This window comes from Microchirus variegatus, assembly GCF_963457635.1.
Source record: "Microchirus variegatus genome assembly, chromosome: 22".
Lineage (NCBI taxonomy): Eukaryota > Metazoa > Chordata > Actinopteri > Pleuronectiformes > Soleidae > Microchirus > Microchirus variegatus.
This window is the reverse complement of record NC_139823.1, coordinates 4188342-4216230: the sequence shown is the minus strand read 5'-3', so window position 1 is coordinate 4216230 and position 27889 is coordinate 4188342. Positions and strand designations below refer to the sequence as shown.

Sequence of the window (27889 nt, the reverse complement as noted above, 5' to 3'; positions counted from 1 at the left end):
GAACGGTGGATGCACTGCTACTCATTATCAAAACATTGTTTTAACAGTGTTTAAAAATAGCTTTGTCACGACTCCCCGCCGCAGTCCCTTTTATGACTTTGACCCGGAGTCCACAACGGACGTTATTCTTCTTCTGCAGTTCGATGTACGCAACCGGATGTGCCCGGACTAGTGCCCGGAGCAGGATGATCTGCTGTTCCGGAGAACTGTTTTTTGCGTAACCAGACCAGGTTTTTTCAGAGATCTAGCTGAGCCCGAGATGACAGTACAACACAGCGTTCTCAGCAACGGCTGAACTGTTCGTTTTGAACCTTCAGGGCTTCTTAAACAAGGTAATGACGCAGATACACACTAAAAAACAGCGTTAATTGGAACTTCCGGTCTAGGTCAGCTTTAATTAAGTAAACATCCCATTGCATGTTTTTTAGACTGCGGGAGGAAACCCACACACTCACAGGGAGAACATGCGGACCTCCATGCAAGAAAGGCCCTTGTTCTGACCGGGTCACGAACCTGGGTCTTCTTGCTGCAAAGGCAAGAGGGCTAACATCTATTACAACAAATGCAAAGCGAGAAACGTGCTGTAAAAGATAAAATTATCTGCAAAACCAACGCACATGCATCATCAGAACCACGCTGCAAAAACAAACCAAAAACACACACAAATCCCAAAAACACCAGCAGGAGAGAAAACACCAGCGTATTCAATAGCGGAAGTGTTCCGGGTCTGTGGGGGGGAGCTCGCTGTCGTGCAGCTCTACGACCAGCCGTTACAATACTCGGGGACTATACTTAATTCTAACTTAATGAATTAAAAGTCATGTAGAACAAAAGGTTAAAAGTCCTCCTCCTGTAACCCCCGCAGTTTTTATGATCAGTGTTTTCATTCGGCAGTAGTTTGCTCTGGGTGTGGTGAGATTTTGTGTTGAAGTGGTAAAGCGGTCGTCGACGTGACCGTGCTAGACCAATAAGGTGGCAGCTTTTTGTGAACACAATCCATCCATCCATCTTCTAGACTTCTACCGCTTCCAATCTCGGAAAAACAATAGCGAAGACGAGGAAAAATACTGATGATGTGATCGGAAAGGATTATAAACGCTGCCGTTTGCCTGTCACCTCCATGAGGAAGGAACAGTCAAATAGACAATAAAGTGTCTCAAGACCTATTTGTTTCCATTCTAACAGATATCAATACATGTATTGTCTATGGTAAAAAAAATATAGTCTATGCTCATGTATGGAAACAAATAAACCTTTTTCTAACTTTACCTTATTGTCTATTTGGCTGTTCATGGAGGTGACATGCAAACGGCAGCAATAACAATCCCTTCCGATCACTTTCGTACAAATGTATTAGTTATTTTAATGATCAATTAATTAATAAACATTAATGTAATGTCTGTAACCTGTTTTTAACCAGGTCACAGGTACACACATCACCTGTTCAGCTCCGTGCTGTGGCACTGTGCTCCTCACATGTTCATTTGTAAATGAAATCTCTCCTGAAAGGTGAAGGAGATAGATCCCCCGTATCAGCGGCCACAGCCGAGTAACTTGCCATTCATTTATTGTTGTGGTGTCCCTGCCCTCAGGTCGCGCTGAAAGCTGGTAAATATTAGTGGGTTTGTTGTTCTGATTGTCTTGTTTACACAGCAGCCAGATGCTCCAGATAGATAGCCAAACAAAGAGGCAGAGTAAAGGAGCCACACAACCTAAATGGCATTGATTCCATGTTATGGGGCCCAAGTGTCTCTCAGATAAGAGCCCACTGTGGAGAAAGTGCAGTCGTATAGAATTAAACGTGTATGTTTCGCGTCTGTAGAAGCCGTCGAGTGCCTGGTGTTGTTCATTATGAACCAACAGATGTGCGAGAGGGAGAAATGCAGTTTGATTTGTGAGATTTCACGACGCATAATAACTATAGTCATTAGGCCACATCAAGTGATTACATTATTTATGTGATGAAAATATGAGTGAAAGGGTATTTATATAATCAGCCCGAGGCATACGGAAGTGTGAGTGTTCAGTCAAATTGTAAAATGTCAAGTGAATTGATTTATTTGTCCTTGACGTAATGATGCCAGTGAAAGGCCACTTCTTATTTGTTCCAGTTGAAGCTTAGTTTTTCATGGATAAAAATATGACTTTGTCTTTTCTCTCTTGCTTTTACTCAGGCGTTGTTCTAAAATTAAACAATGCAAAGTGTAAATGTTCACACGTCCATTGCGTCTCATCAAAGCATACTGTGCGTCCACAAAAGTCCAGAGAAAATATGTTAAATTATACTTTTTTCTTTTCCCCCCACTGATAACACATTTGTAAAGTCCCTTTTGTTGAAGTCCCACCTTGTTCACAGCCGCGAACACTGAACAGCCTGCACTGGCTCTGCTGACAAATAGTGTGAAAACGTTGTCCAGACTGTGTCTCTGCAGTGTGCATGCTCTCGTAAACAAACAACACATTTAAAGAAAGAAAAAAGTTAGTTATTAGTAAAGCTAGTGAAGCTGGAGGTTTTGGTATTTTTTTGAAATCCTTAAACAGCATCTTTTTTTTTCAGGTTGTCCGTCCTGATAAACATGATACATTTAGATGAACTGTTTTGATTTTGTTGACAATCTTGTGACCTTACAAAACACATTTTATACCCACAATTCATATTTTAATCATGACCCATTGAAAAAAAGTCATACTTGGCTAAAAGATGTTCTCACTCCTGGTCCTGAGGAGCCACTGTCCTGCATGTTTTAGGTGTTTCCCTGCTCCACCTCACCTGATTCAAATAAATGGCTCATTATCAGGCTTCAGCAGAGTTTACGGACCATTTGAATCAGGTGTGTTTGAGCAGGGAAACATCTAAAACATGGAGGACAGTGGCTCCACAGGACCAGGAGTGAGGAACCCTGGATTAAATGAACCCTTTCTCTGTGTGATCACATGTCATGACACCTGGCTGATTGGTGGAGTGTGTGTGTGTGTGTGTGTGTGTGTGTGTGTGTGTGTGTGTGTGTGTGTGTGTGTGTGTGTGTGTGTGTGTGTGTTTTTTGTCTGTGTGTTGCTCAGTAATGACAGTGTTCATCATGTCCACAGGTGCTACAGATGTACCTGCCATTTTGTGGCATTGCGATCTCCAACGCTCAGTTGTTTGCTGCCTCAAGGAAGGAGTACGACAGGAGTCGGGTAAGTACACAACAGCTCCACCACACTCCACAGCCCACCCCATCTCTGGGATTATTACTCCCCCCCCCCCTCCCCATTGCAGCTGAGTATTGATCAGCTCCAGCCCACTTGTGATCGCATAGCAGCTCTGCATGGATGTTTTCTCTGGATCTGTAGAGGGGAAAGGAGGGTGGGGGTGTGGGGGTGTGTTTCCAAATGAAGGTCTGGTCCATAACCTAAATCTCCAAGGGAATGTTAATGCAGTAATTCATGTCACACATGGATCTGTGATGGAAGATAACATAATGAGAACACAGTTCAGTGAGTGCAGGATGGAAATGAGGGGAGCTCCCTTTACACCATATCATTTCTTTTATGTGATTGTGTTAATGATAATAATAATAATAATAATAATAATAATAATAATAATAACAATGCTCCTACAGCTGAGCAAGGCAGAATTATATTTAAAAAGGTCCCCATTACTACTCCCTGACAGATGTCTTATTCACTGTATTTAGAGCAGCATGTGGTTCATATCGTTGGGAATAATGTGCGTGGTATCGTGCTGTGTTCCTGGTGTCCAGGCTCTCTTGGAGGTAGTCAATGACCTGTTTGAAGAGCAGACTGACCTGGAGAAGATTGTCAGGAAGATCATGCACCGTGCCCAGACGCTGCTAAAGTGCGAGCGCTGCTCTGTTCAGTTGCTGGAGGATATTGAGTCCCCGGTACTGTTTTTATTCCCCTGCTGTCCAGCTGTGTATGTCTGTCTGTCTGTACATTTGTGCATGGGCATTTCTGTTTTTTTCTTTTTCACTTGCACCTTTAATCATCCCCCCCCCCCCCCATTTCAAATCTCTTAGGTGGTGAAGTTTACCAAGTCGTTTGAGCTTCTGTCTCCTAAGTGTAGTGCAGACGTCGAAAACAGGTATGTATGATGTGTTCAGTGTTAAAAAAAAGTACTCTGGCCTTCAGTAAAACATTGCTCTGCTTTGGGTTTTCTGTCACATCATCAGTGACCTTTTTAAATAAGCACGTCTCTGTCTTTCTTGGCTTTTGGTAGCGCGGCACCCGTAAACTCTGCTCATTGCCTTGGTTGAATCTGAAAAGCTTCCATCAAGGACAAAAAGTGAGGGAAGTATAAAAGAAATTCTGCAGTGCTGATTCTGAATAGAAGTCATGCTAACGAAAGAGTCCTAATTAATTGGGTTTTGCTGCTTCTCAGGGCACGGCTGAGTGGAGAGAGCGTGGCTTAACATTGTGTGGGATGTTTATGGATGAAAACCAATGCTGAAAGAGGAAGACAAATTATTCCCAAGCCCTACACTTGCCATCACTGACATGGTCACTGCGAGTCGATAGCGACGGCCATAACAGTTATCACGAGACGAGAACAAAACCGATGAGTAGAAATGAAAGCAATATCGAGTTTGCTTGACTTCCCAATCGAACCCGACTGACACTACACACATTATTTCAAGTCAAGCGGAAATGACAAAAGTACGTCGCCTATGATGACGCCTATGATAAAGGTTCACGTTTGAACAGAGGCTGGTTTGTGAACAGGCAAGGCAGGCAACTGCTTGGGGCCCCGAGCTGATAGGGGGCCCCCGACACTCAGAGCCTGAGGGCTGTTTTTACTGAAATTTGCAGTGACCCCTTAAAAAACAAAGGCCGATTTGCAATGACATCTCAGTAGGAAGCCTCCCTAAAGGGGCCCCCCTCACGTTAACCCATGGGAAGTTATCTTTCTGCAAGTTGGAAAATTAAGAGGATTATTTACAGTGTAATGCATATCTTTTTTACTTTTTTTCAGTTATTTACAGTATTGTATTGTTCTATATATTTATATTGTTTTATAATGTGGGTTCTCTACAGTGTGATGTATTTTTTTACTAAGTTTATATAGTTTTTTCTAAAAGCTATTTACAGTATTTTATTGTTCTTTACATTTATAGTTTCACATACTTTTTCATTTCAAAATATTTTTTTTTAACTCATACATTTTTAGTTGGTGTCAGATTATTTATAACATAATGGTGATGAACACTGGTTGGAAGGAAGGGCCCCCTGGGAATTTTTGCTTAGGGCCCCTACAGACTCTAGAATCGCTTCTGTGTTTGCTTGCTATGCAAGAGTCATGTGTGTAATTAAGTGAATATATTTGATAAATTTAGAGTCAAAAGGCAAATCTCCTGCCGTCACCATTGGGGGGATAACATAGAGATGCTGCTAATGTGTGTGTGGTAGTTAAATGACAGACATGAGGCAGGTAAGAGACTAAGAGAGGAAGAAAGATCAGGTTTCAGATTCACATGCAGCTCCATCACTGGATCAAAAGATCTGACATCAGAGCCTTTCCATGCTTCTTTTTTTTTCAAATGTTAAGAGACAAAATGTGCCTCACTGAACATTTACATCATGTTGTGTTTGAAGGTAAAAGTCAGTGACAGCCCACTGCAATCAATGTAAATGAGGACGCCTGAGCAGGTTGGCAGGTGTTTCTGTGGTAGAGCATGGGGGCGTTTGGCAATGAGGAAGACAGTCACACAATTAACTTTTCATTACTTCATAAGCTGCTGCAGAAACTCCCTGATATGTAAGCTCGCAGTTAAAAAAAAAAAGAAGAAGCCTAAATGCAATAAAAAGGGTGTTATTTCATTTTCATAATAACAAAGTTGTCAGCCAAAGTGTGTGTATTTGAATTACCTCTCCTTATTATAAACAAGTGAAAAAGTAGGTTTAACTTAATTTCTCTTCTTCTTCTTCTTTTGCCACCACCTCCTCCTTTAGTTTCAAAGACAGTATAGAGAAATCTTCATACTCAGACTGGCTCATCAACAACAGCATCGCAGAGCTGGTTGCATCCACAGGATTACCAGTGAACATCAGCGACGCCTATCAGGACCCTCGCTTTGATGCTGAGGTAAAAAAAAACCCAAGCACCTCCAGTTTTGTCACAGGGATTTTAAAAGTTAAAGAAGACGTTTTAAATTTTTGCCAATGCCTACAATCACATTACTATGCATTTGTCTTAAAATACTACTACTACTAATAATAATGATAATAATAATAATAGTATTGGTAACACTTTAGATTAGGGAACACATATTCACCATTAACTAGGTGCTTACTAGCACATATAAGTTGCATACTAGCCCTTTATTAGTTATCTTTAAACACTTATTAACACCTTATTCTACATAACCTTATTGTACCTCTATTATGACATGAAAACATAAAGACATTATTAAGACATACATTTTTTTTTCCTTTATAAGGTGTTAATACGTGCTTAATATTTACTAATAAAGGGCTAGTATGCTTCTTATATGCATGTTAGTAAGCACCTAGTTAATGGTGAATGTGTTCCCTAATCTCTAAAGTGTTACCATTATAATAATAATAATAATAATAATAACATGGCGTTTAATCGACCAACTGCTAAAAAAGAGGAAATTTGCCTCTCTTTTTTAAACCAGATGAGTGGGTTTTCCATGTATGAGCATAGATAAAGATTTCTAATAATACTGAGCAAAAATGCTTGTCTAAATGGAGACAGAATGTGTTGTGGATTTTACCTGAGACACTCAGTTATTAGAGTTTATTTAAAAATTGACTTTTCGTTTGCGAAATAAATTTCTTTTGAGATTTATAAGATTTGAAAGCCAGCAGTTTTTTGCAGATGTCACCTGCAACCAGGCACCTGTTGGACGACAGTCCTTGTCAATCATATAGTGTCATGTTTGTCATTGATTTTCCTCTAAAGGGGACCATAATTAAACAACAACACAACCCTCAGCTGTACAGTTTACGTTCCTGTCCTGACATTAGGGGATGTCGGACAATAGTTACTATAATTTGATTATATGGACTCACATTTGTCAAGAGTCAAGTCCAACAAATAGTACAATATAATATGTGATGATGAAGTCTGGGAGATATTGAGCTGGAAGGCATCTGTGAGCAGCAGCAGCAGCAGCAGCAGGTAGATTCCCCCCCTGGAGTCCATACAGTGGTGCTGTTGTTGGTTGGTGGCTTGCTGAGCCTGATGGAGGATGAAGAATGAATGATCTGAAGCTTCTTTTGAAGGCTGTGTGGTGATGGACAGGCGGGGAGCTGGAGTAGAATAACATTTTAGTCAGGCAGCAGCTACATGATACAGTAGATTAACTGGGATGAGGTGATGATGATGTGCTATTGGGTTGATAAAACCAGTTGATCTTGTATTTGACAGCACCTGGAGATGAGAGTGTGCATGCATGATGTTAAAAAAAAACAACTCACAGTACAACAGGAAGAACAGAAGTAATCTTTATGATTCAACAAAGAGCTTTATTATAATAAACAACAGAAACTATTTTCCTTTTGGCACTGCATGATGGGAAATGACATGCTGCCTCGTTCAAAACCAGGAAGTGATAAGCACAGTGTTGTGCTGATGCTGCATACATGGACAGTGAATCCCACGGTGGCGATAGCGCAGCAGCAGACCTCTCTGAATCCACCTGCACGCAGCAAAGCTTGAACATGAGCAACCTTAAAAAAAGCAGTGACAGGAAAATAGCAAACGTGTTCTCAGTTATGGCAAAATACCAATAGCACTTGTGCCGTGTGCAAAGACAACCACGCTGACTCTCGCTGAAATGAATCTATGTGGAAACTTGCTGCTTTGAAGAGGCCTCAAGGGTTCTTTACTGTACCCTGCATCCTGACGATCCTGTATCTTCACATAGCACTTGCTTTCCATTAGAGGTGAAGCATGTACAGTATGCATAGTTAATACTCCAGTGGGGGGAAATATACTGTCATTTGATGACAGAAAGACAAGTATTGTTTTAAATCATTCAGCAGTGCTGACACTGTACTTGACTTTTGAAAAAAGATGACATATAAACGGACTTTTATGAATATGAATCTATTTCAAACCTTGCCGTTTCCCCACAATGTCAACACCAAAATCTAGGAACATATCATTAAAATCCATCCTTTACTTTTTTGTAGTACGACAAGTTTTTAATGTTTTGTTTGTTTGTTTTTAAAAGGACCAGATGATGATTAGTGTATATTGCTGAGCACAGTGCATGTGCTTTGTTTAATGAGGATGGATGATAATCTTATCATATTGTTGTTGTTTTTTTTACACTCCCACTGTTTTTCAGGCAGACCAGTTCTCAGACTTCCACATCCGCTCTGTGCTTTGTGTCCCTATATGGAACAGCAACCACCAAATCATTGGTAAGATAACAAATTGCTGCAATTACTTGATGAATATAATATCAATAATGTATTCACTTTGCATATTTTGGCACTAAGAGGTTAAACATGAACAATCACTATATGTAATACGGGGCCAAAAAGTGTGTGAATACGTATGCAGCTGGTGTTTTTGGTTGGTCAGGGCCTTCATCCTGCTCATTATCCATCATGTCACTGTATGTTGGAGCAAAAAAAGGCTTTAAAGGGATAATTTAGATGACTATTTAAGTCTTTATCATAGATGATCATAGATGTATTATATAGCCTATACAACTGAAAACTACAATTGCTCAATTGCTCACTCTCCTGCACCAAAGTCCATGTATAAAATCACAGTTTTTAGCTTGCTGGGATACAGGAGCTGCTGGTTCACTGCTCCTTCATTTAGGGATGGACCACACGGTTGGCGTAGTGGTTAGCGCTCTTGGCTTTGCAGCAAGAAGACCCGGCGTTTGAGACCTGGTCAGAACAAGGGCCGTTCTGCATGGAGTTTGCATGTTCTCCCCGTGTGTGTGTGTGGGTTTTCTCCGGGTTCAGTCCAAAAACATGCAGATTTTGGGGATAAGGAAAATTGGGCACTCTAAATTGAGAGTGTGAGTGAATGGTTGTTTGTGTCTATATGTGGTTCAGCGTGTACCCCACCTATTGTCATATGTCATCTGAGATTGTCCCGCGACCCTACTGTGGAGGATATAGTGGTAGAAAATGGATGGATTTCAGATATCAAAATCACAAGTTAGATAGAATTGAATTTACTAGATTAGCAACTCTTGTGTGCTAAATGATGTACAATTGATGACTTCCTCTGTGGACATTGGTGCAGGGAGAGAGAGCTGCTGAAACCTGGTTAATGGTGGAAAAGAGTATGTTGCTCAAACGCCAAAACCTCAGATAACCACACTTAAAAACTGGAATCAATCAAATCATGCAAAAAAAAGCAGAAGTGAAACAGGCATTTGTGTCTCTGTACTGTGTTTTGTAACAGTGATTGCAGCCGTACTATGCTGCACTATTATCATAGAGCACTAACCTGTTGTTAAAGGTTCCAAATGTCTTTCTTCCATTTTTTGCTGCATAGTAGACAGTAGGTGGGGGGGAGAGAGGAGAGGAGAGGAGCTCCAGTATGTGTTCAGCTGAGGCTGCATGTGTGTGATTAGATCCACGCTGCACCATCACTGGAGGTGGATTTCCCTTCTTCAGACTGTGTGCTTTGTGTTAGTGAATCAGCCCCAGGGCCAACCTCACACTGACACTGTGATAAATCATTGATCACTCTCGGGTTCGGGTTTTGGTGTTTTGTTATTGCAGAAGAGGACGTGTGACATAAACTCCACCCTGGTTCACTCAGATCTTTATTTAAGTGTAAATTCATTAGCGTATTTGTTGCAGCTGGATGGTTAAGACCTGTGTGTATGTGTGTGAGTGTGATGCCTGTGCGTAGTCACAATTTTTTTTGCGTAGGCGTAAGTGCATTTGCCGTGGAGGGGGAGGGAAAAGAGGAAGCAGTGAAGGGGCAAAGAAATGCAGTGTGTGTGTGGGTGGCACCTGAGGATCTGGAGTGAAAGAAAAAAAAAACATTATACAAACAGAAGCTGGAGATGAAATTCTCAAGTCAAGGATACATTCAGTTAAAAAAAAAAAACACGTGTTCTTATGTCATCTTCCAAGGTTACAGCCAGCTGAACAGGAAATACTTTATAATGAAGTTTAACTTCATTATAAAGATAGTGCAGCTTTGGGCTGATTATTTTTGAAGAACAAATAAACACGTTGCTTGTCACCGAATCCCCTTTTTGCTTACATTTCTATTTGAAAAAAATAAAATAAATGTTACTAAATACTAAATGAGAGAGATACTAACATTTCCTTCATAAATCCAACACCCCACACGTAACGTTGAAAAAAGTCAATTCATTATTTACCCAAATCGCCTCAAGCCAGAACCAGTGCACACAACGACAGCACATTTGTAACTGCGTTTTAATTATAACTCGCGTTCAAGCTCCACGCTCCACGTCTTCTCTAAACAGAGCCAGATCACCACCGACATTTTGTCACGCGTTCTCTTATATGTCTCTAACAGTAGTGTGGAGTCAGGACTTGGGGATCTGTTAATTGCTGACTCAGCATCAGGTGATCATTAGGATCACATTAGACGTCGATATGTACAGATTGTTACTGTCAGCTACGTGACTCAGGGGGCATCTGGAGTGCCAGGAGTGGATGAATGGATGGATCATAATTAGTCATTGTTATTGTGGGCAAACAGAGGCTTCCCCTCTCTCTCTCTCTCTCTCTCTCTCTCTCTCTCTCTCTCTCTCTCTCTCTCTCTCTCTCTCTCTCTCTCTCTCTCTCTCTCTCTCTCTCTGTCTCTCATCCCCCTCACTTGTCCCCTTTATTCAACAAAAACTGATCCGCAAGTTTTTAAACATATACAATAACTACATTGTCCAGCAGTCCTGGACCACGGTGCAATGTAAATGTCAGTGTGATGATGTAATGTTTGTTACTGTTGGAATGCAGAAATTCCCGGTGATTGCTGATGTAATCTTATTTCCCCAAAGGGACAAAGGGACAATATATACACAACCCTTCAAAAGTTTTTGCTAACATCATCGCACAAGGGTTTTCAAGGGTTTTCTAATCATCCAATAGCCTTAGCTAACGCGATTAGCAAACACAATGTACCATTAGAACACTGGAAATCGGCCTCTATACAACTATGTACATATTCTATTCTACGTTTGCAGCTAGAATAGTCGTTTACCACATTAACAATGTATAGAGTGTATTTATGATTCATATAATGTTATATTCATTGAAAAAAAGTGCCTTTCCTTCAAAAATAAGGACATTTCTAAGTGACCCCCAAACTTTTGAATGGTAGCATGAATGGTAGAATTGTAGCTCACCGTGGACGGCCCTCTGAAGGTATTGCAATGCAATTATCAAGCTGCAAAAGCTGCAGTGTGGGATTATGCTTCATGCAGCGCATCGGACCCAGGTTTATACTGTGAAAGATGCATTTGTGTTGGAAGCAGTTCATGTCTTTAAGTTCTTGCTCTTGCATCAGAATATGTCTAACTGTCAAAATAGAAATAGTATTGCTCCTTCATGTTGTCAAACTATAATTCAGTATCTATTGAGTCCTGGCTTTTAAATGAAATCAAAATACTATTACAATATCTGGAAAATGTGATCATTATTGTCCTCTTCTTGAAAATCATGGTAGAGTTTACACTATGGGTATCCTCTACTAATATATATATATATATAATTTTTTTTTTTTTTATATCATGAAAAAAATAAAGCCCGTGATAGTGAGAATATGGTAATTATGTCACCACTACACTGCTTTAAGCAGCCGTTTATCTTTCTTGAATTCTTGGAGCCACCTATGCTACAACTCTTCATACACTACATGCTAATTGTAGAGAGCGTAATAATGGCTCTGGAGAAGATATCCACCCTGTATTCTTTTAAATCTGACACCAAAGTAAAAAAAACAAACAATCGCTCTCACTAATCTGTTCATCCCTGTGGATTTTCAGCTATACCTTACAATTAAAATGTCACTATAGGCAGGTTTGGTTGACCACCTGGAGATAGATAAATAAAATATTACATTCATTTACCCTGTGACAATAACAGTCACTGCCATCAAACCAATTAAACGGTTGTGCTTTATCATCCAAAAGCCTTTCCTGTTTTCACTCAGATGATAAGAGAACGCCGCTGCCACATACGCAGTAGAGAGGCTTTGCAGCGTCGAGGACAATGCCGGGGATTTTCTTTCAAAAGAAACATCATTGGAATTATAGCAGTTTTATGTGTTTATGTAACACTTGTTGTGCTCCCTGGTGCACTGTAATTATAGCTGAACACACGTCAACCATTGAGGAGCCTCTGTATATAAAGTACCTTAAAGGGATATTTGAGTAAAAGTACCAGAAAATTACTTTGGTAGAAGTTGAAGTTACTTTTTATAATATTACTGAAGTGAAAGTCTTAAAGTATATGACATTTACTGTATTGAAAGTATCAAAAGTAATTTTCTGACATTAAATATACTTAAGTTTTTGAAGTAAAAGTATTCAAAACGTGAGTAGTAATGATTGAGTCACGGTAGCTCAGTGATAGGGCAAGTTGTTTTTCAACTGGAAGGTTGTGGGTTCAATTCCTTGCTCTGCTAGTCTATATGTGCCCTTGAGCAAGACACAGGGTAATGAAATTAGAGTTCACAAGCTTTAAGTGAAATAATTTGACCTTCATTCTAGCTGGTATTACCTCATGGCTTTACCATTTAACGTGACCATTAACTTACCTTGTAGTAAACCCATAGACCATATAAATAGTAGAAGAAGGACCATGACAATATCAAGCTTCAAACCTCCAACTCATCATAAGTTTTTATCTAATCTCTAAACTCTCTTTGTGATCCAGGTGTTGCTCAAGTGCTGAACAGGCTCGACGGGAAACCGTTTGATGATGCAGACCAGCGTCTTTTTGAGGTAAATCCCTTTTAAATTAATTTAAAACACTGTTTCTTTTTAGTGTGAAATATTTTTGCTTGACATATTGGTGAGCAGCAAGACTAAGGACAGATATGGATGATATTTTCTGGGGATTATTTCCATTTTGGTGGGAATTCAGACTAGGGTTGTCCTAATAGTTGATACTCAGCTACAGATACCAACAGTTAGTATTGGATTAGATGTTAATTTGCAACCGTATGGATTCATGATGAGAGAGCAAATTCTCTGTGATGTTAACAGGTATTATTCACATCTCAAAGTGTTTTGCTTCTCTTAAAATCAGGTTTATCAAACTGTGGAACCTCTCACCTTTCAAGGCAATTTGCTGCAATCATTTCTTGAGTTTACAGCCCAACAAAAGTTTTAGTTTTTTTTTAAGTTCCATCAACTAATATTATATTGTGAGACAAACTTGTAAGTTACAGTTGTGCCAATTCAAAATTCAAAACTTTATTTTTTAATAATTCTTTTTACATTATCTGAACAAGATTAGTTAGCCTGTTTAACTGTTTGAAAAGAGAAGTTTGAGATGGCACAACTCCAACTTACAAGTTTGGCTAACAAAAACTAAAAAATTAGTTGATGGAACCTTTTAAAAACTCCTTGAAATTTTTTCTCAAGTTTTCTCAACTTTTTTTTTAACAGTGTGGTGGAAATACCGTTCCACTGTACAGTATATTATACCAGTGGTATGTGGTCAGAGTGGAGTGAGGAATTTTGACCAGGGTATGTAGAAAATGAAACAAATAACAAAAAAAAAAGAAAGTGGAGGATGATGAGAGAGCAAATTATCTTACTGGGAATAAATCTGCCTCCTGTGAAAAGTATTTTAACGTTGGGGATAATGGTGTTACTTTGAGAGCTCATGAGAACCACTGGTATAGAGTATTGACTATTTTCTTGGATATCGGTACTGAGTTTAAAATTCTAGTATTTTGACAATCCTACTCCAGACATGGATCCAGATTCAGGAATTTAATTTTGTTTTTTTATAATTGTTAACCATGCAAAATAAGAGAGTGTATTGCCACTGTGGGAAACGAAGCAGAAATGTGTGCCCTGTGAGTGCTTTCTCTTGTTAAGTGTTTCTTTTTCTTTTTCTTTTTTTCATTGTGTTATTAGGCGTTTGTGATCTTTTGTGGACTGGGCATCAACAACACCATCATGTATGACCAGGTGAAGAAGTCTTGGGCCAAGCAATCTGTGGCTTTGGATGTAAGAATACAGAAGCTATGTCTTTTTCTTTCTTTTTTTTTACAGAAAATCTTATTCTCTGCTAAATTGTCCTTTTGCAAAAATCATTACTGTGCTTCTTTAACAGTAAGAAGTTGACTGAAACACTGCTCATGCCTAAGCTTCACATCCTCCCTCGGACGATTTTCCCCTTCATGTCCTATCTGTTCTTCTATTTCATTATCTTAATTTTCCTCCCCAGTCAACACAACGCTCTGTGCTGAAACATTCACGTTAGACGTCACAGGAAACAATGGCTGCTGTACGGCTGATATAAAACCTTCTCTGACTTGTTCTCTCTCATGAGTCTGTGCATGTGCTTGGCTCCATTTCTTATAGCTTTATATTCCCACTATAATGTACGCCTTAAAAGAAAAAAAGAAAAAGTGCTGATCTTTTCTCTAGATTACCTTCCTACAAAGGTTTTATTGAGAATTAATGAGAGGAAGTGAAACGTAATTCCTCATCTGCCCTGCAGTATGTACGCATTGAGCAGTAGCCTCACAGTATGTCCTTAGATTACAGTAAAATAGGTGCATTATAGTAGTTAGCACCACTCTGCTTGTAGATGGAATAAGTGGAGAGCAGGGAGAGATTGAAGTTTCAAAGGAAATGCACTAATATGTAGATGTATTGCTTCTGGCAGCACTGAATAAACATGAGTGTTTATGATCAAATAAGCGACTGCAGGTCTGCGTGAGGTATTTCTCTCAGGAAATGAAGGGAACACAGCGATGGAATCGGGCCTGACATATCTGCTCTTGTAGACTTTTCTAGAGGCAAGTGTTGACTTCCTTATCTGGAGGCTCCTACTGAATTGCAGTGCTACAAATGTAGAGTAGTTTTCAGAGCCGGCCATGGCCGCGCTCTTAGAGACCTGCTGGTTATTTTTAATGATTTGACAAAAAATATCAAGAGTGACACTGTGTCATTATTTTTGCAGGTCCTGTCTTACCACGCCACTTGCTCCAAGACTGAAGTTGACAAATTCAAGGTAACAGATATTCACCGTGGCCTTCATTACAGCCGTCGCAAAACAAACCCATTTGTTTCTCTCTGCAGGTATGGCTGTGTGGGGAGATGCAGATTTTTAACTCTGTGCTCTGCGCGGATATTAAAGTCACAACTCAGTGTTTTGTTTGTTGTTAAGCTTTTGGCTGCAAATCAAAACCTGTGTTCTCATTTCTATATCAACTCGTTAATGTTCACATTGGAATTCCATAATTTCTTATAGAGCAATTGAAGTACTAACCGGTCACAATTTAAGGATATAGAACAAGCTATTGTAAAATATTTGTTTCTACATGTTAATCACAAACCTGGTCATTTATCACCAGTAGAATGACCAAGAAGTTAGATTCTCTGGTGCATTTGTAGGGACAATGTAAAGACATGAACGTTTCCATGTACTTTATTTCTGGGATTTTTGTTTTGTCAGATATCTCAACACACAAACAAGAGTATGTGTATAATAGTATGAATTTTTTTTTTTTGAAAACTGGAGTTTCAAAGTCAAGATCTCGAATTTCCAAAAAAATATGAAAAAAAAATGTGAAAAAAAAAAAAGTTTCATCATTATTTGGAAATCAAGATCTCGACTTTGAAAGTCTCTCTCAAAAAAAAATTCTTGAAAATTTGAAATTTGAACAGTACAAAACACATTTAAAATAACATTTGTTTGAGTCTTTGTCTCAATGTCCAAAAAAAAGGCAAAAAAACGGAAGCTATGTACAGGCGTTTTTTTTCCAATTCTCTACTCTCTGGTGACAAAGACGCTGATTTGCCGACTTCCTGCAACAGTGCGAGTGAAGTTACCGTCATAGCCACGTGTTGACTGTGAATAAACCGTGCCGTCTGTAATACGCTTGGTTTTAAAGGGTTTTAATCAAAGATGAGATTGTTATTCCAAATGTCCAGTGTGTAAACATTTGTGACACCTAGTGGTCAGACTGCAGATTGTAACAAACACAGGACTCAGTTAATCTCCACGGTGACAAACAAACCCTCCTAAAAGGGACACACTGGACCTTTAAACTGAACCGTCACATTACTGACAAGTAAACAAATGTCTGTATTTGAAGGTATTCTTACCCTGTAGAGGTTGAGGGTTGATGTGGACTCTTAACATATAGTGATGGTGTGTAGTCCAACATCCCTTAGGGACAAACTAGGTTGTACATCATTGTCTCTCTGCATGTGAATATTTTTAATATGTGGGTTTCTCTGTTGTGCACAGAAGCTCCTTTAATTTGCGGTTATAACACCACTTCTGCTCTGGTTCATGATTTGTGTGTATCAGGTTTTCTCTGGCAGGCAGCACATTTCCATAATTCCATTCTTCTTCTTCAGTCGATGCCTTCCTTAATATCTTGATTATCAGCCCAATGATGACACATTAAAGGAAAAATAACTGAATTAAAGATTCCCTTTGATTTGATTAATCCACTGAATCATAAACGTATGAAGCAAGGCGATCGGAGTGAACATTTCTCCTTTGCCTTAAATCTAATGGTTTAAAATGTTTGCCCATGGGCACTTTCATTAAGATACATTTTCTAATTAAATAACGATATTGCATTAACTTTAATGGGAAAGAAAAATACTATATGGTAACAGAGAGGACTAATCAACAGCCTGTTTTGTGGACTTCATTCTCTATTTCCTTCAAAGAACCACAATAGTATATAAGCACAAATATGGGCCAAGAATTCCCCAGTGGAAATAAACTAATTGTGGTATTTGAAATGGATTACTTCAATCAACAGGCAATCATTCCTAATGCATTATTTATGAAGATGAAAAATGAAAATATCTACATTTTTAATTGGCATGACATTTCTGAAATATAGATATGACCTATTTTCCTGCACTTTCATATGTAGGATTTTCCCCTGTGGCCATTATGTGAAGGAGGAACCCTGCTTTCCAGTGTGATTGTGTGATCTCTCAGCCCCCTCATCCAGCGTGCGGCTCCGCTTCCTACCTTCCCCCACTTTCTTTCATAACTGCTCTACATACAGAGTCAAGCTGGAGCAGAGGCAAACAAACCTCGCAGACATTTTTTCTTTGTTGTTGATTTTTTTTTAACCCGGGTCTGCGAATTCAGAGAGAGGAGGATAACTGCTGACCTGACGGGCAAATAACTGAACTCAGACAGGAAGGGAAAGGACACGCGGCATTGTGCTGAAGCTGTGACGCAAACGTGTTAGAAAGCCTTGACGCCTTGGGAATGAGATGCAGGTCACAGTGTGTGAAATGGTCACGTTACAAACACTGACGTCTGCAGTTGCACGTCGTGTTAATTAGACCTCTCTGAAAGCAGGCGACGTGGATGCGTATAATAATGACAAAAAAAACAAAACTGTTGATAATCATCAATAAGCTCTGAAATCGCGGGTGAAATTCGCCCTCATTAATCTTAACTCGCTCCAAATGAGTCCTCGGAGTCTTAATTAGCACGTCTCCGTAATTTACACATATCTGAAAATGGCACAGCGTCCTCTGACCTCTTCATCCTCTTCTGCTTCCTGAACTCAGACGTTTCATATTCTTTCACTTTTATGACGAAACAGGCTGCTAACATTCCCCTGGTGTTCGAGCTGGGCATCGATAAGCTCTCCTTTGATGATTTCTCTCTGGACGTTGACGCCATGATAACAGCCGCTCTAAGAATGTTCATGGAGTTGGGAATGGTGCAGAAATTCAAGATCGATTATGAGGTATTTTTCCTATCTATTTCCTTTTATTTGCCCGTAAACTGTTGGCTTCCTCGTGACAGCTGCTTAACCCATGTTTTTCCCTTTCCCTCCAGATACTGTGCAGATGGCTGCTGACTGTCAGGAAAAACTACAGAATGGTCCTTTACCACAACTGGAGACACGCCTTCAATGTCTGCCAGTGCATGTTTGCGATGCTAACGGTAAAAAATCCCACAAAAACTCCAGATCATCACCATCAGCTCCACATGACACTTTCTGTATTTATCAGTACTTCTTCAACTTTCCCACGTTTGCAAACAAGAAGTGATTTACATTTTATTTTGAGGCAACAACAACATATTAAAACTAGATGGCTTCAAACGGGATGGAAAATGACTGAAAACACAAAAATCCAAAAATACTTTCAGAAGGTAATTCCGCTCCCGAAAAGACCATTCTGCAGTTTGATTGGATAAATGCCTCTTGTCTCCACTCGCCCATGTGCTGCCAGGTGTATACACAAACACACTCTTAGTCAGGTCTGATAGTATTGTCAGAGCCAGAAAAGAACAGATGCAGATTAATAACATCAACAAGAAAGCTGAAGGGAGGTTATGGGCTAGTTGGGAGGTTAGGCTTATAAGAGTTAAAGGTGCATTATGTAATAAATCTAAAGCAACTGGCCATAAAATCCTCCTAATATGTCACAGAGACTCAGGAATAATGTTCATATAACAAACTGAACTCACCAACAACAACAGTACAGACAAAATATTTGCATTAAAAAAATATTTTGCAGACTGCAAATCTTGTTTATGTTTTGAAATCATGTTTTGGCATGTGGCGCCACCTACCGCCGTCTACCAATCATTGCAGTCAGTAGAGTCTCAGCTGCCGAGCAACCACGGGTTGCCAGTTACGTCAGAAAACGAAACCTAAAAGACCTCGGTATTTTGAGTTTGAATGTAGTAACCGTTTTTGGCCACATTCTTACATATGGCACCTTTGACCTGTTAACACATTTAAGGGGTGTGGCTTCAGCTGACAAAATTACATTACTGGTTATTTTGTTGACCAGGAAAATGACAAGCAATACATTCAGTGTTGTTTTGTTTCGCTGGTAAACTAGAGGCAGGACTTTTATGATGTTATTATGAAACATCAGATTGTTAAAAGGGAATAATCAGTACTACTGCTAATCTTTTGTTTTATCGTGTATTTGTCAGAAATGGATCACGACTATTCACTATACCCATGATCCCACGCTGCTCCCCGATGTCATCAAACTAAGTCTGCTGCAATTGTTTTGATTGAGAGACCCCTTTAAGTGCCTTTAAATGCACATTGATGCCGTCTGCTGTATGATGTCCACGATGCATTTCTATTGAAACGGCGACTCGTTGCGTTGCTCAATACACAAACGGCCCATTTTGTGCCCGAACCACAAATGGAGATGTTTGTTCAAACAGAGACGCCCGAGAGAATCACTTCATTCTCTCTTCCAGCAGGCTTTTACTTTTTCACCTCCTCGGGGCAGCGCACTTAACACACACTCTTATAAACCAACAGCTCAGTGTAAGCTCAGCTCATTTAATCAAGCGCTGCATTAATACACCGCGTCCCATCTGAATTGATTATTGGCAGAGGAAAATGAAATAGTAGTGGGTAAGCTGTTCTGGACCCTTGCACTCTCCTGCCATGTGTTTTAATGAGAGGGCTTTGCTATCTTTGCCTCTACCCCCACAATGACCTATAGTGACTCACTCAGCACATGGCCTCCAGAACCCATTCATCCGAGCCATAAATCTCCCCGTGTGACTGCGTTACTGCAGTCCCACTGGCATTTTAGGGGGATACTGTTTTTTTGTTTTTTTTAGGATGCTGCTGCTGCTGCTGTAGGAGTGTTTTCCATTTTTATTCAATGTTCTCCTCACAGCCTCACACAATAAGAGAAAAAGAGATGATGCTGTTATTTCTCATGGTGTGTGTGTGTGTGTGTGTGTGTGTGTGTGTGTGTGTGTGTGTGTGTGTGTGTGTGTGTGTGTGTGTGTGTGTGTGTGTTTGTTTTCTCATTGGCTTCATCTTGTTTGTGCCAATCAGACAGCGGGCTTCCAGGAGACTCTGACCGACGTGGAGATCTTAGCGCTTATCGTAGGTTGTGTGTGCCACGACTTGGACCACAGGGGCACCAACAATGCTTTTCAGGCAAAGTAAGTTCCTCCTTCCTTCCTCTCTCTCTCTCTCGTTCTCTCCCATACACTTGTAAACACACTTCCCTCCTACGCGCAGTTTATCGTGTGCTTCCCCACCTGCAGCTGTCTGCAGCAGTTCAGCCCAGATCAGCAAGAGTCTAGTAGCAGAAGTTGTGTAAGGCTTATATAAGTGTCTGCTTAACAAAGAGACTGTAAACACTGCTGACAGTGAGCACGTTCAGATCGGCACGTAAACTGCTCCAAGTTCAGTTCTCTCTTCTCTGGATAAAGTTATTACTTAAACAGTTAAAGGTGCATTATGTAATAAATCTAAAGCAACTGGCCATAAAATCCTCCTAATATGTCACAGAGTCTCAGGAATAATGTTCATATAACAAACTGAACTCACCAACAACAACAGTACAGACAAAATATTTGCATTAAAAAAAAATATTTTGCAGACTGCAAATCATGTTTATGTTTTGAAATCATGTTTTGGCATGTGGTGCCACCTACCGCAATCTACCAAACATTGCAGTCAGCAGAGTCTCAGCTGCCAAGCAACCACGGGTTGCCAGTTACGTCAGAAAGCGAAACCTAAAAGACCTCGGTATTATGAATTTGAATGTAGTAACTGTTTTTGGCCACATTCTTACATATGGCACCTTTAAATTAATCTTAAACCTAGATAGACATGAGGTGGACGCATGACCATGAGCTGAATTACATTTTAACCACTAACAATGTGAGAGCATAAGGCTGGGGCAAGGTAGGTTTCCAAAAAAATATGAAAAAAAAAAAATTCCATTTGACTTTGAAACTCGAGGTTTCCAATGTTTTTTTTTTCGTCATATTTTTCATGTCACTTCGGGGGCTCCGTACTAATGAGATTTTAAATGGACATTTCAATGGCGACGAGGTTTAAGTGGCATTTGGGGTCATATTATGTGTGATAAATGATGCAGTTGTCAAACAACACAGATGTTTCATTCTCATTGTCAGTTCAATTCAATTTTATTTGTATAGTGACAAATCATAACATAGATTATCTCAAGGCACTCTGTACATAGACAACTACATTGATTTGAACTCAGGTCATCTGATTAAGTTAACCCTATAAGGTACGCACCAAGAAAAAAGCAAAGGAAAAATAATTTATTTTTATTGCATTTTTTATTATTTTATTTTTTTTACTTACGATAACAATAAAGACAATCAATATTGTTTTTTTTTGTTTTTTTTTTTTAAATTAGACCTTACAGTATTTTAGATACAAGCCTCTACCAAACAAAGTACAACATTCAGAACAAGTCACATTAATTTAGTGTTAGTGAGTTCAGCTTGATTCATTTTTCAATGAGATATAGTGACTTAAAGTGTGGTCAACCAAATGGTTGAGTAGTACCTTAAAGGGTTAAACACAAGAGTCCACCTGTAAGACTCACTGTACAAAAATGACATGTATTTATTAGGTATAGGTATCGAGAAACCAGTATTAAATTGATACTCGGCCATCGTTTTCCGTACCAAAGCATCCGGATAAAACAATCACTATCGAAATGTATCTTATGTTAAGTCTAACTTCGCTTTAGAACTGTTAGGAATCAGAAAAAAGCTAGTTCAGTTTCCCAGTCAGGATAAGAAAGCTGCCGAAATCAGACAATAATGTGTGACACTGTGCTGTGTTGTTTACTCTGAGCCATCGTTCACACTTCGACGTGTAAAATATAGTTGCAAATAAACGGGCAACACACACAACAACACAAAACACATACAGTTTACAACACTCTGTGAGGCAGAGTGTTCTCTGTGTTTTTAACTGTGGAAGATGACAAATAAACTAATTATATTGAATCAAATTACAAACAGAAGGCAGAACAAAATGTTACGAAAAAACAAAGCAAATGGAACATCCTAAACTCTAAAGTCTTGGGCCCACGTGCCTCATTGTGCAGAGATGAAATCAGCTGCATTTTAGGTTTTATGACCGTGCAGCTTCTTTAGTGTCTGTTATTACTGAGCCGTTAGTTTGTGACAGCATGCGGAGGGAATTGGTGAGGGAATTACAACAGACTCAACAGCAGACTTTAGTTCTCAGTATGCGTTGAATGCTGATTACGTTATCTTCTTCTTGATCCCTGTGTGTGTGTGTGTTTGTTTCTGTGTGTGTGTCAGGACGGGCTCAGCTCTTGCTCTGCTTTATGGGACCTCTGCTACCCTGGAACACCACCACTTCAACCATGCTGTTATGATCCTGCAGAGTGAGGTGCCCTAATGCTTTCATTAACCTTCTGCCAGTGCCGACACTTTACAATGTGATTTCAAACAACATTTAGCAACTCAATTCTTATCCCTCTGATGCACTTCCACCCACAGAGACAACGTTTTTTAAAGTTTGTGTTTTGTGTAAAATGTGTTTTGTACTTAAAGCAACACTATGCAACTCTTGCCGGACGTTTGCTCGCTGTAGCAAACACGGCCCACTAAATGTGGATAATTAATGACTTCCAAGTCTTTTTAATTTACCTCAGTTCAGCATTTAGACATTTGCACATCAATGATGATGAGCTGGTGTTGGTTCAGGAGCTTAAACTTTATTTCTTTGCCACCTCAAGACAGACTTTAACCCTCAGGCGTACATTTACTACCCTCTGAAGTCATTAGAGGTCAAAAATGTCCACTTATAAAAACATTACAGATGAATATTTTTTTTCTGCATAAAGAAAAAATAAGTTAAAGGTATTTTCCATATAACAAATGTTGGATTGTCAAAGATGAGCCAAAAATGTTGACTTGGTTTTTGTGTATCATCAGATTTAAAATTGACAACCCTCTTAAGTCATGAAGGACAAAAATGTCCACTTCCTAAAACCCAGATTTATATTTTTGGATTAAATCTTTTGATCAACTTTGGTCCTGACAATCACATATTGAAAATAATCAGGATTTTAATCCTTGAAATGCCAGCTTAAAGCTCAAACAAAAATGTGTTAATTTCCATATAACAAATGTATTTATTAGTCTGGGCTATGTCAAGGTTTAGCCAACATATTGACCTTTTTGTGCAGCATCAGATTTAAAATGTACTAACCTCTTAAGTCATTTGAGGACAAAAATGTTCCATTAAGTCCCATTAAAACCACATTTCTTAATCGCATAGCCATACATATAATATAATCATGCATTATGTGATGTTAGGGTTTCATTTTTGCTGTTCGCCAATAAAATCAGCCCCATTTCTCCCATATTGGACTATAATATGAAATACTCATCATTTCATTAGCTTCTGTGCTTGTGTTGCTATTTTAAAATAAGAAATCCCTTTATAGTCTGTTTTCAACCCCAGCATTTTTCCATTTACACTGACTCAACTCCTTTGTTCTTCTAAATGTTTGGTAGTTTTGAGCAGAGATTTGTGCAGCAAATATGAATCCGTAATGTTTTTATAATGGTTGTGGACATTTTTGTTCCCTAATGACTTAAGTGTATTAAGTGTTCTAGTGATCTATTAGAGAAATTCAAATTTGAATTCCAAACGTTCTTACATAACATTGTGCTCTATGAACTAACACAGTCAAAATGATTGACAGATCAAGAGGAAAAATTGACAAAATGTCCACAATGAAAGCCTGAGGGTTAAGATGTCAGATAGTCTGAAGATTTTCAGGACGGTCCTGTTTGTCTGTGAAGAGTCACAGCTGTGTTCATTTGCATATTTGAGCACATTTGCAACAACAGACATTCTGATCAGATTTATACCTGTCAGAAGTAAAACTATGAAAAAATGAATCTCTCTGAAAAATAAAAACTGTTATATTGCTCAGTGAGAATATGTTGCTGATGTAAAGGCTCACAGTGACTGGATCAGGTTAGAAAAATATTAATTTAGGATTAAAACACGTCTGGTTACTCTTGAACTTGCTGGGCTCTGTTCTGGCAGTTTGAGTCACTGACTGTCATTAAGTTACAAGGACAGAGGTTCATGTGCAGAGTGGGAATGAAAGAAGCAACATTCTCCCACAAGTCACTCATACACAGTGTTGCATCAAGTTTATTTCATGACAGAATATATGTTTTATTTGTCTTTAAAAAAAGGATAAAGAGCACTGGTGAAGCAAACTTTGTCCCATCAGGTGAAAGGCCAACAGATCACCAGGATGAAATAATGAAAACTAGACTAAACTAATCCAGCCATCCATTGTCTACCTAACTAAAACTACAATGAAAAAAAAGTTTTTGTTAACTGAAATAAAAATACAAACGGGAGTTAAAAAAAATAAAATAAAACGATAACCAACTGAACCTGAATTTTGTGCAAACTAACTAAAACCAACTCAAATTGTAATGAAAATGTGCTTAGTTTTCATCTTTGTAAATTTATTTCATACATAATCCTTTTGGGTTCATGTGAAGTGTATTATAAGTGTTTTTTTTTTCTCTCTTTTATTAAAAACTAAAAAAAATAAGCAAACGCTAGTTAGCTAAAAGCTAATTAAAACAAGTCAATTACTAAATAAAAACTAATAAAAAAATCCAAACTATCATAACATTGTGCTGGAACATCTCACCTCAATGAAATGCAGTGACATTGTCAAGAGTGACTTTAATTCCACTAAGATAAGGGGGTTAGCTTAGCTTAGCTTAGCACAGCACAGCACAGCACAGCACAGCACAGCACAGGTGAGTGTGCCTGTTCCCACAGCCCTATGTTCCCACATTTCTATGAGTTTTTCAAAATTAGACCTTATGTTCCCACAGTTCCCACAAATTCAAGATTCTTTATTTGTGGAAGAAACATAGGGCCTAATTTTTAAAAATGTTCAGTGAAAAAACATTCTTAGAAAAGTGGGGCTGGGGGAACATGGGGCTGACCCCTAGCACAGCACAGCACAGCACTGCGCAGCACAGAGACTAGAATCATTAGGAAACAACTCGCCAATTCAGTTTTTTCTGCTGTCCAGAATCAAACGAACAGTCCTTTGTGCTTCATATCGTTCTTCTTACCTTCTCTAAGCATGTAAATCAATCAAAGCGTTGGAAGTCCACTTTGCGCCCACTGAGCCTGAAGGTAACCATATATTGCCTTAACGTCTGCTCTCTGAGAGCGACTGAACAAATAGCTCATGCTGCCCTCAAATCAATGTAATTACAGAGGCGATAGATTTGGTTTTAATTGGCTGAGAGAGAGACATTTTACCAGGTGACTGGGTTTGCGTGAAGTTGTAATTAAAGCTGTTTGAGCGAGCAGCAGAGATGAGGCTTAGCGGCGCAGGTTCCACTGTCTTCATTATCGCCGCGCTGACAACACGGTGAGCTGACAAATGTTTGCTCTGAATATCATAATGGGTTTTTTTTCTTCTTTTTTTTGTTGATACTGGGGATGGAACCAGCAACTGTCCCATTAGCATATAAATGAATAGCGTGGCTAATTCAAGTAGAAGAGACAGCTCACGATCCAGTCCTCCGGTTCTTGCGAAATCATCGATCAAAATGTGAAGTTTTAAAACCCTCTGCGCCTTTGAATTTCCCACCCTTGTCGCTCTCTCTCGTGCCATTTCGCTCGCCTGCCTCCGTCATCTGCTCCGATTGTGACACAATGAGGGAAATCTGTTGTCGTGCACTTCAGTATTCACACAGGAGCTGATGAAGGGGATGTGCGGACCAGCTGAGACAGTTTGCAGAACTGAATTGTCAGGGGAAAATGATGGCTAGATAGTTTTCTTTTTGTTATTTTACGTCTCATTATTGTCCTCCCATTCTGCTATCACCCCTTCATCTTCTATTTTCTCCGCAGACAGGCTCTCCATTCTCCAGCAGAAGGTGTCTAAGTGCTAAATGAATGTATAATACATGACGGGGAAATGCCCGCTTTAATGATAGAGTCTCCAGTGAGCGATGATGCTTGTTTATTAGAGCTGCTCGGCTCTCCTCCTGTCCACCTTTAATCCATTCTTCATCCAACTTCATTTTCATGAGGTTTAATTGAGATAACAGGACTTTTTCACCAAAGACTTGTTGACGTATCGCGATAGAAAGAGCGAAAAAAAACACCCTCTTGTTTGTATCGATAGATGCAGACAGATATGAATCATTGTCTCATGTCATTGTCTCTGGCTGCTGTGGTGTGGCACGACTCTAATTCTCACATTTATTACACGTGACACATGGTATTATGGGATTGTGAGCAGAAAGTGTTCCATTGTGGGCGATGTTTTTCTACATTACTGCATATTCTAAGACTATAGGCTCTAATACAATTTCAAAGTGGGTTACGTTTAATTTCATTAGTTTGCCACAATGGAAGGAACAATGGAACTTTGGAAGGACTTGGTCTGCAAAAATCTGTGTTTTATTTTTCTCCACTCCAGCAACAAAAAGTTTTCTTTTTGTAGTTCCTTAAAGGTGCATTATGTAATAAATCAAGAGCAACTGGCCATAAAATCCTCCTAATATGTCACAGAGACTCAGGAATAATGTTCATATAACAAACTGAACTCACCAACAACAACAGTACAGACAAAATATTTGCATTAAAAAAAATATTTTGCAGACTGCAAATCATGTTTATGTTTTGAAATCATGTTTTTAGCATGTGGCGCCACCTACCGCCGTCTACCAATCATTGCAGTCAGTAGAGTCTCAGCTGCCGAGCAACCACGGGTTGCCAGTTACGTCAGAAAACGAAACCTAAAAGACCTCTGTGTTTTGAATTTGGATGTAGTAACTGTTTTTTGGCCACATTCTTACATATGGCGCCTTTAAATGTCATACATGCAACAAACTATTGTTCTTTTATATACATAGTATATCTGTATGAAAACATATACACATGTTATTATGGGTCAAATAGGTTTTGCGCCTCCATATTAATTTTATTAAGGTGTAAAGGGGACAAACATAGCTTCTTTCATCCTGTACTAAAATAGTGAAAACAATTTGAATTTAATTGAAATTGAATTCAACATTTTTTAAGGCAAGAACTAAGACAACATATAGGAAGTTTGAGTTTGAAGACAGACCTGGTGTTGGCTATACACCTACGTCATAAACAGAGCCATATCTGTAAAACCAGTGGTTTTGCTTTTATAATAAATCACACGTACAGTCATTGCAAAAACATGACGTTGCCTTTATGTTCTTTCCATCATCATTATACAGATTTTTATTCACTTCAGTGTTTGAATCACTGGAAACGATTGAAAGCTCTTGAGCTCTGGACCTTGGCTATAGCTTACACTGTCGAGCACAAAGGCAGCGTATACAAAGCAACTGACGAGGAAAGTTCTGCGTAGCTCTCAGTGCATCTCTGTGATACATCTGTTGCTCCTCGAGTCATTTACAAACACAACAAACAGTGAATAAACCTGCGTCATCAAATGATGACGATTAAATCATGATGCCTTTTCAAAAGTGGCGATGATTGATCAGTAATAACATCGGGGCATGGGTGTGAACAGAGTCAAGGCTTATGATCAACAGTTTATTTTAAAGAATATGAACTAATTAAAGGTCGAGTGCAAAAACTCACTCTGGGGGTTGATGAAAAACACCAATTCATACACGAGCACTGACACATCCTGTATTTAAATTCTGACGCATGCTTTTCTCTGTGCGTTCTTTCTCTTCAGGGCCACAATATCTTCTCCAACCTGTCGTCCACAGAGTACAGCGACCTCATGCAGCTGCTCAAACAGTCCATTCTGGCCACAGACCTCACTCTTTACTTTGAGTAAGTTCCTGTAAACACGATGCTTATTACACTGTTAAATCACAACTGTGTCTTTTTGCTCTGCCTGTGTCCACTTATTAAGCCGTT

The 27889-nt window shown here is 39.2% G+C and overlaps 1 protein-coding gene across 1 annotated transcript in view; it reads left to right on the top strand.

Moving 5' to 3' along the window:
- pde11a (phosphodiesterase 11a) overlaps window positions 1-27889 on the top strand; it is a gene marked incomplete at both ends in the record, with an annotated part of 56556 nt that overhangs the window by 11357 nt on the left and 17310 nt on the right. Inside the window, 13 exons of the mRNA XM_083908417.1 lie at window positions 3088-3177; window positions 3744-3884; window positions 4020-4084; window positions 5950-6082; window positions 8319-8394; window positions 12859-12926; window positions 14073-14165; window positions 15127-15177; window positions 17756-17902; window positions 17995-18102; window positions 19982-20091; window positions 22249-22339; window positions 27702-27802. Of these exons, the coding sequence (XP_083764543.1) occupies window positions 3088-3177; window positions 3744-3884; window positions 4020-4084; window positions 5950-6082; window positions 8319-8394; window positions 12859-12926; window positions 14073-14165; window positions 15127-15177; window positions 17756-17902; window positions 17995-18102; window positions 19982-20091; window positions 22249-22339; window positions 27702-27802 (1274 nt within the window). The remainder of the gene's footprint in view (window positions 1-3087; window positions 3178-3743; window positions 3885-4019; window positions 4085-5949; window positions 6083-8318; window positions 8395-12858; window positions 12927-14072; window positions 14166-15126; window positions 15178-17755; window positions 17903-17994; window positions 18103-19981; window positions 20092-22248; window positions 22340-27701; window positions 27803-27889) is intronic.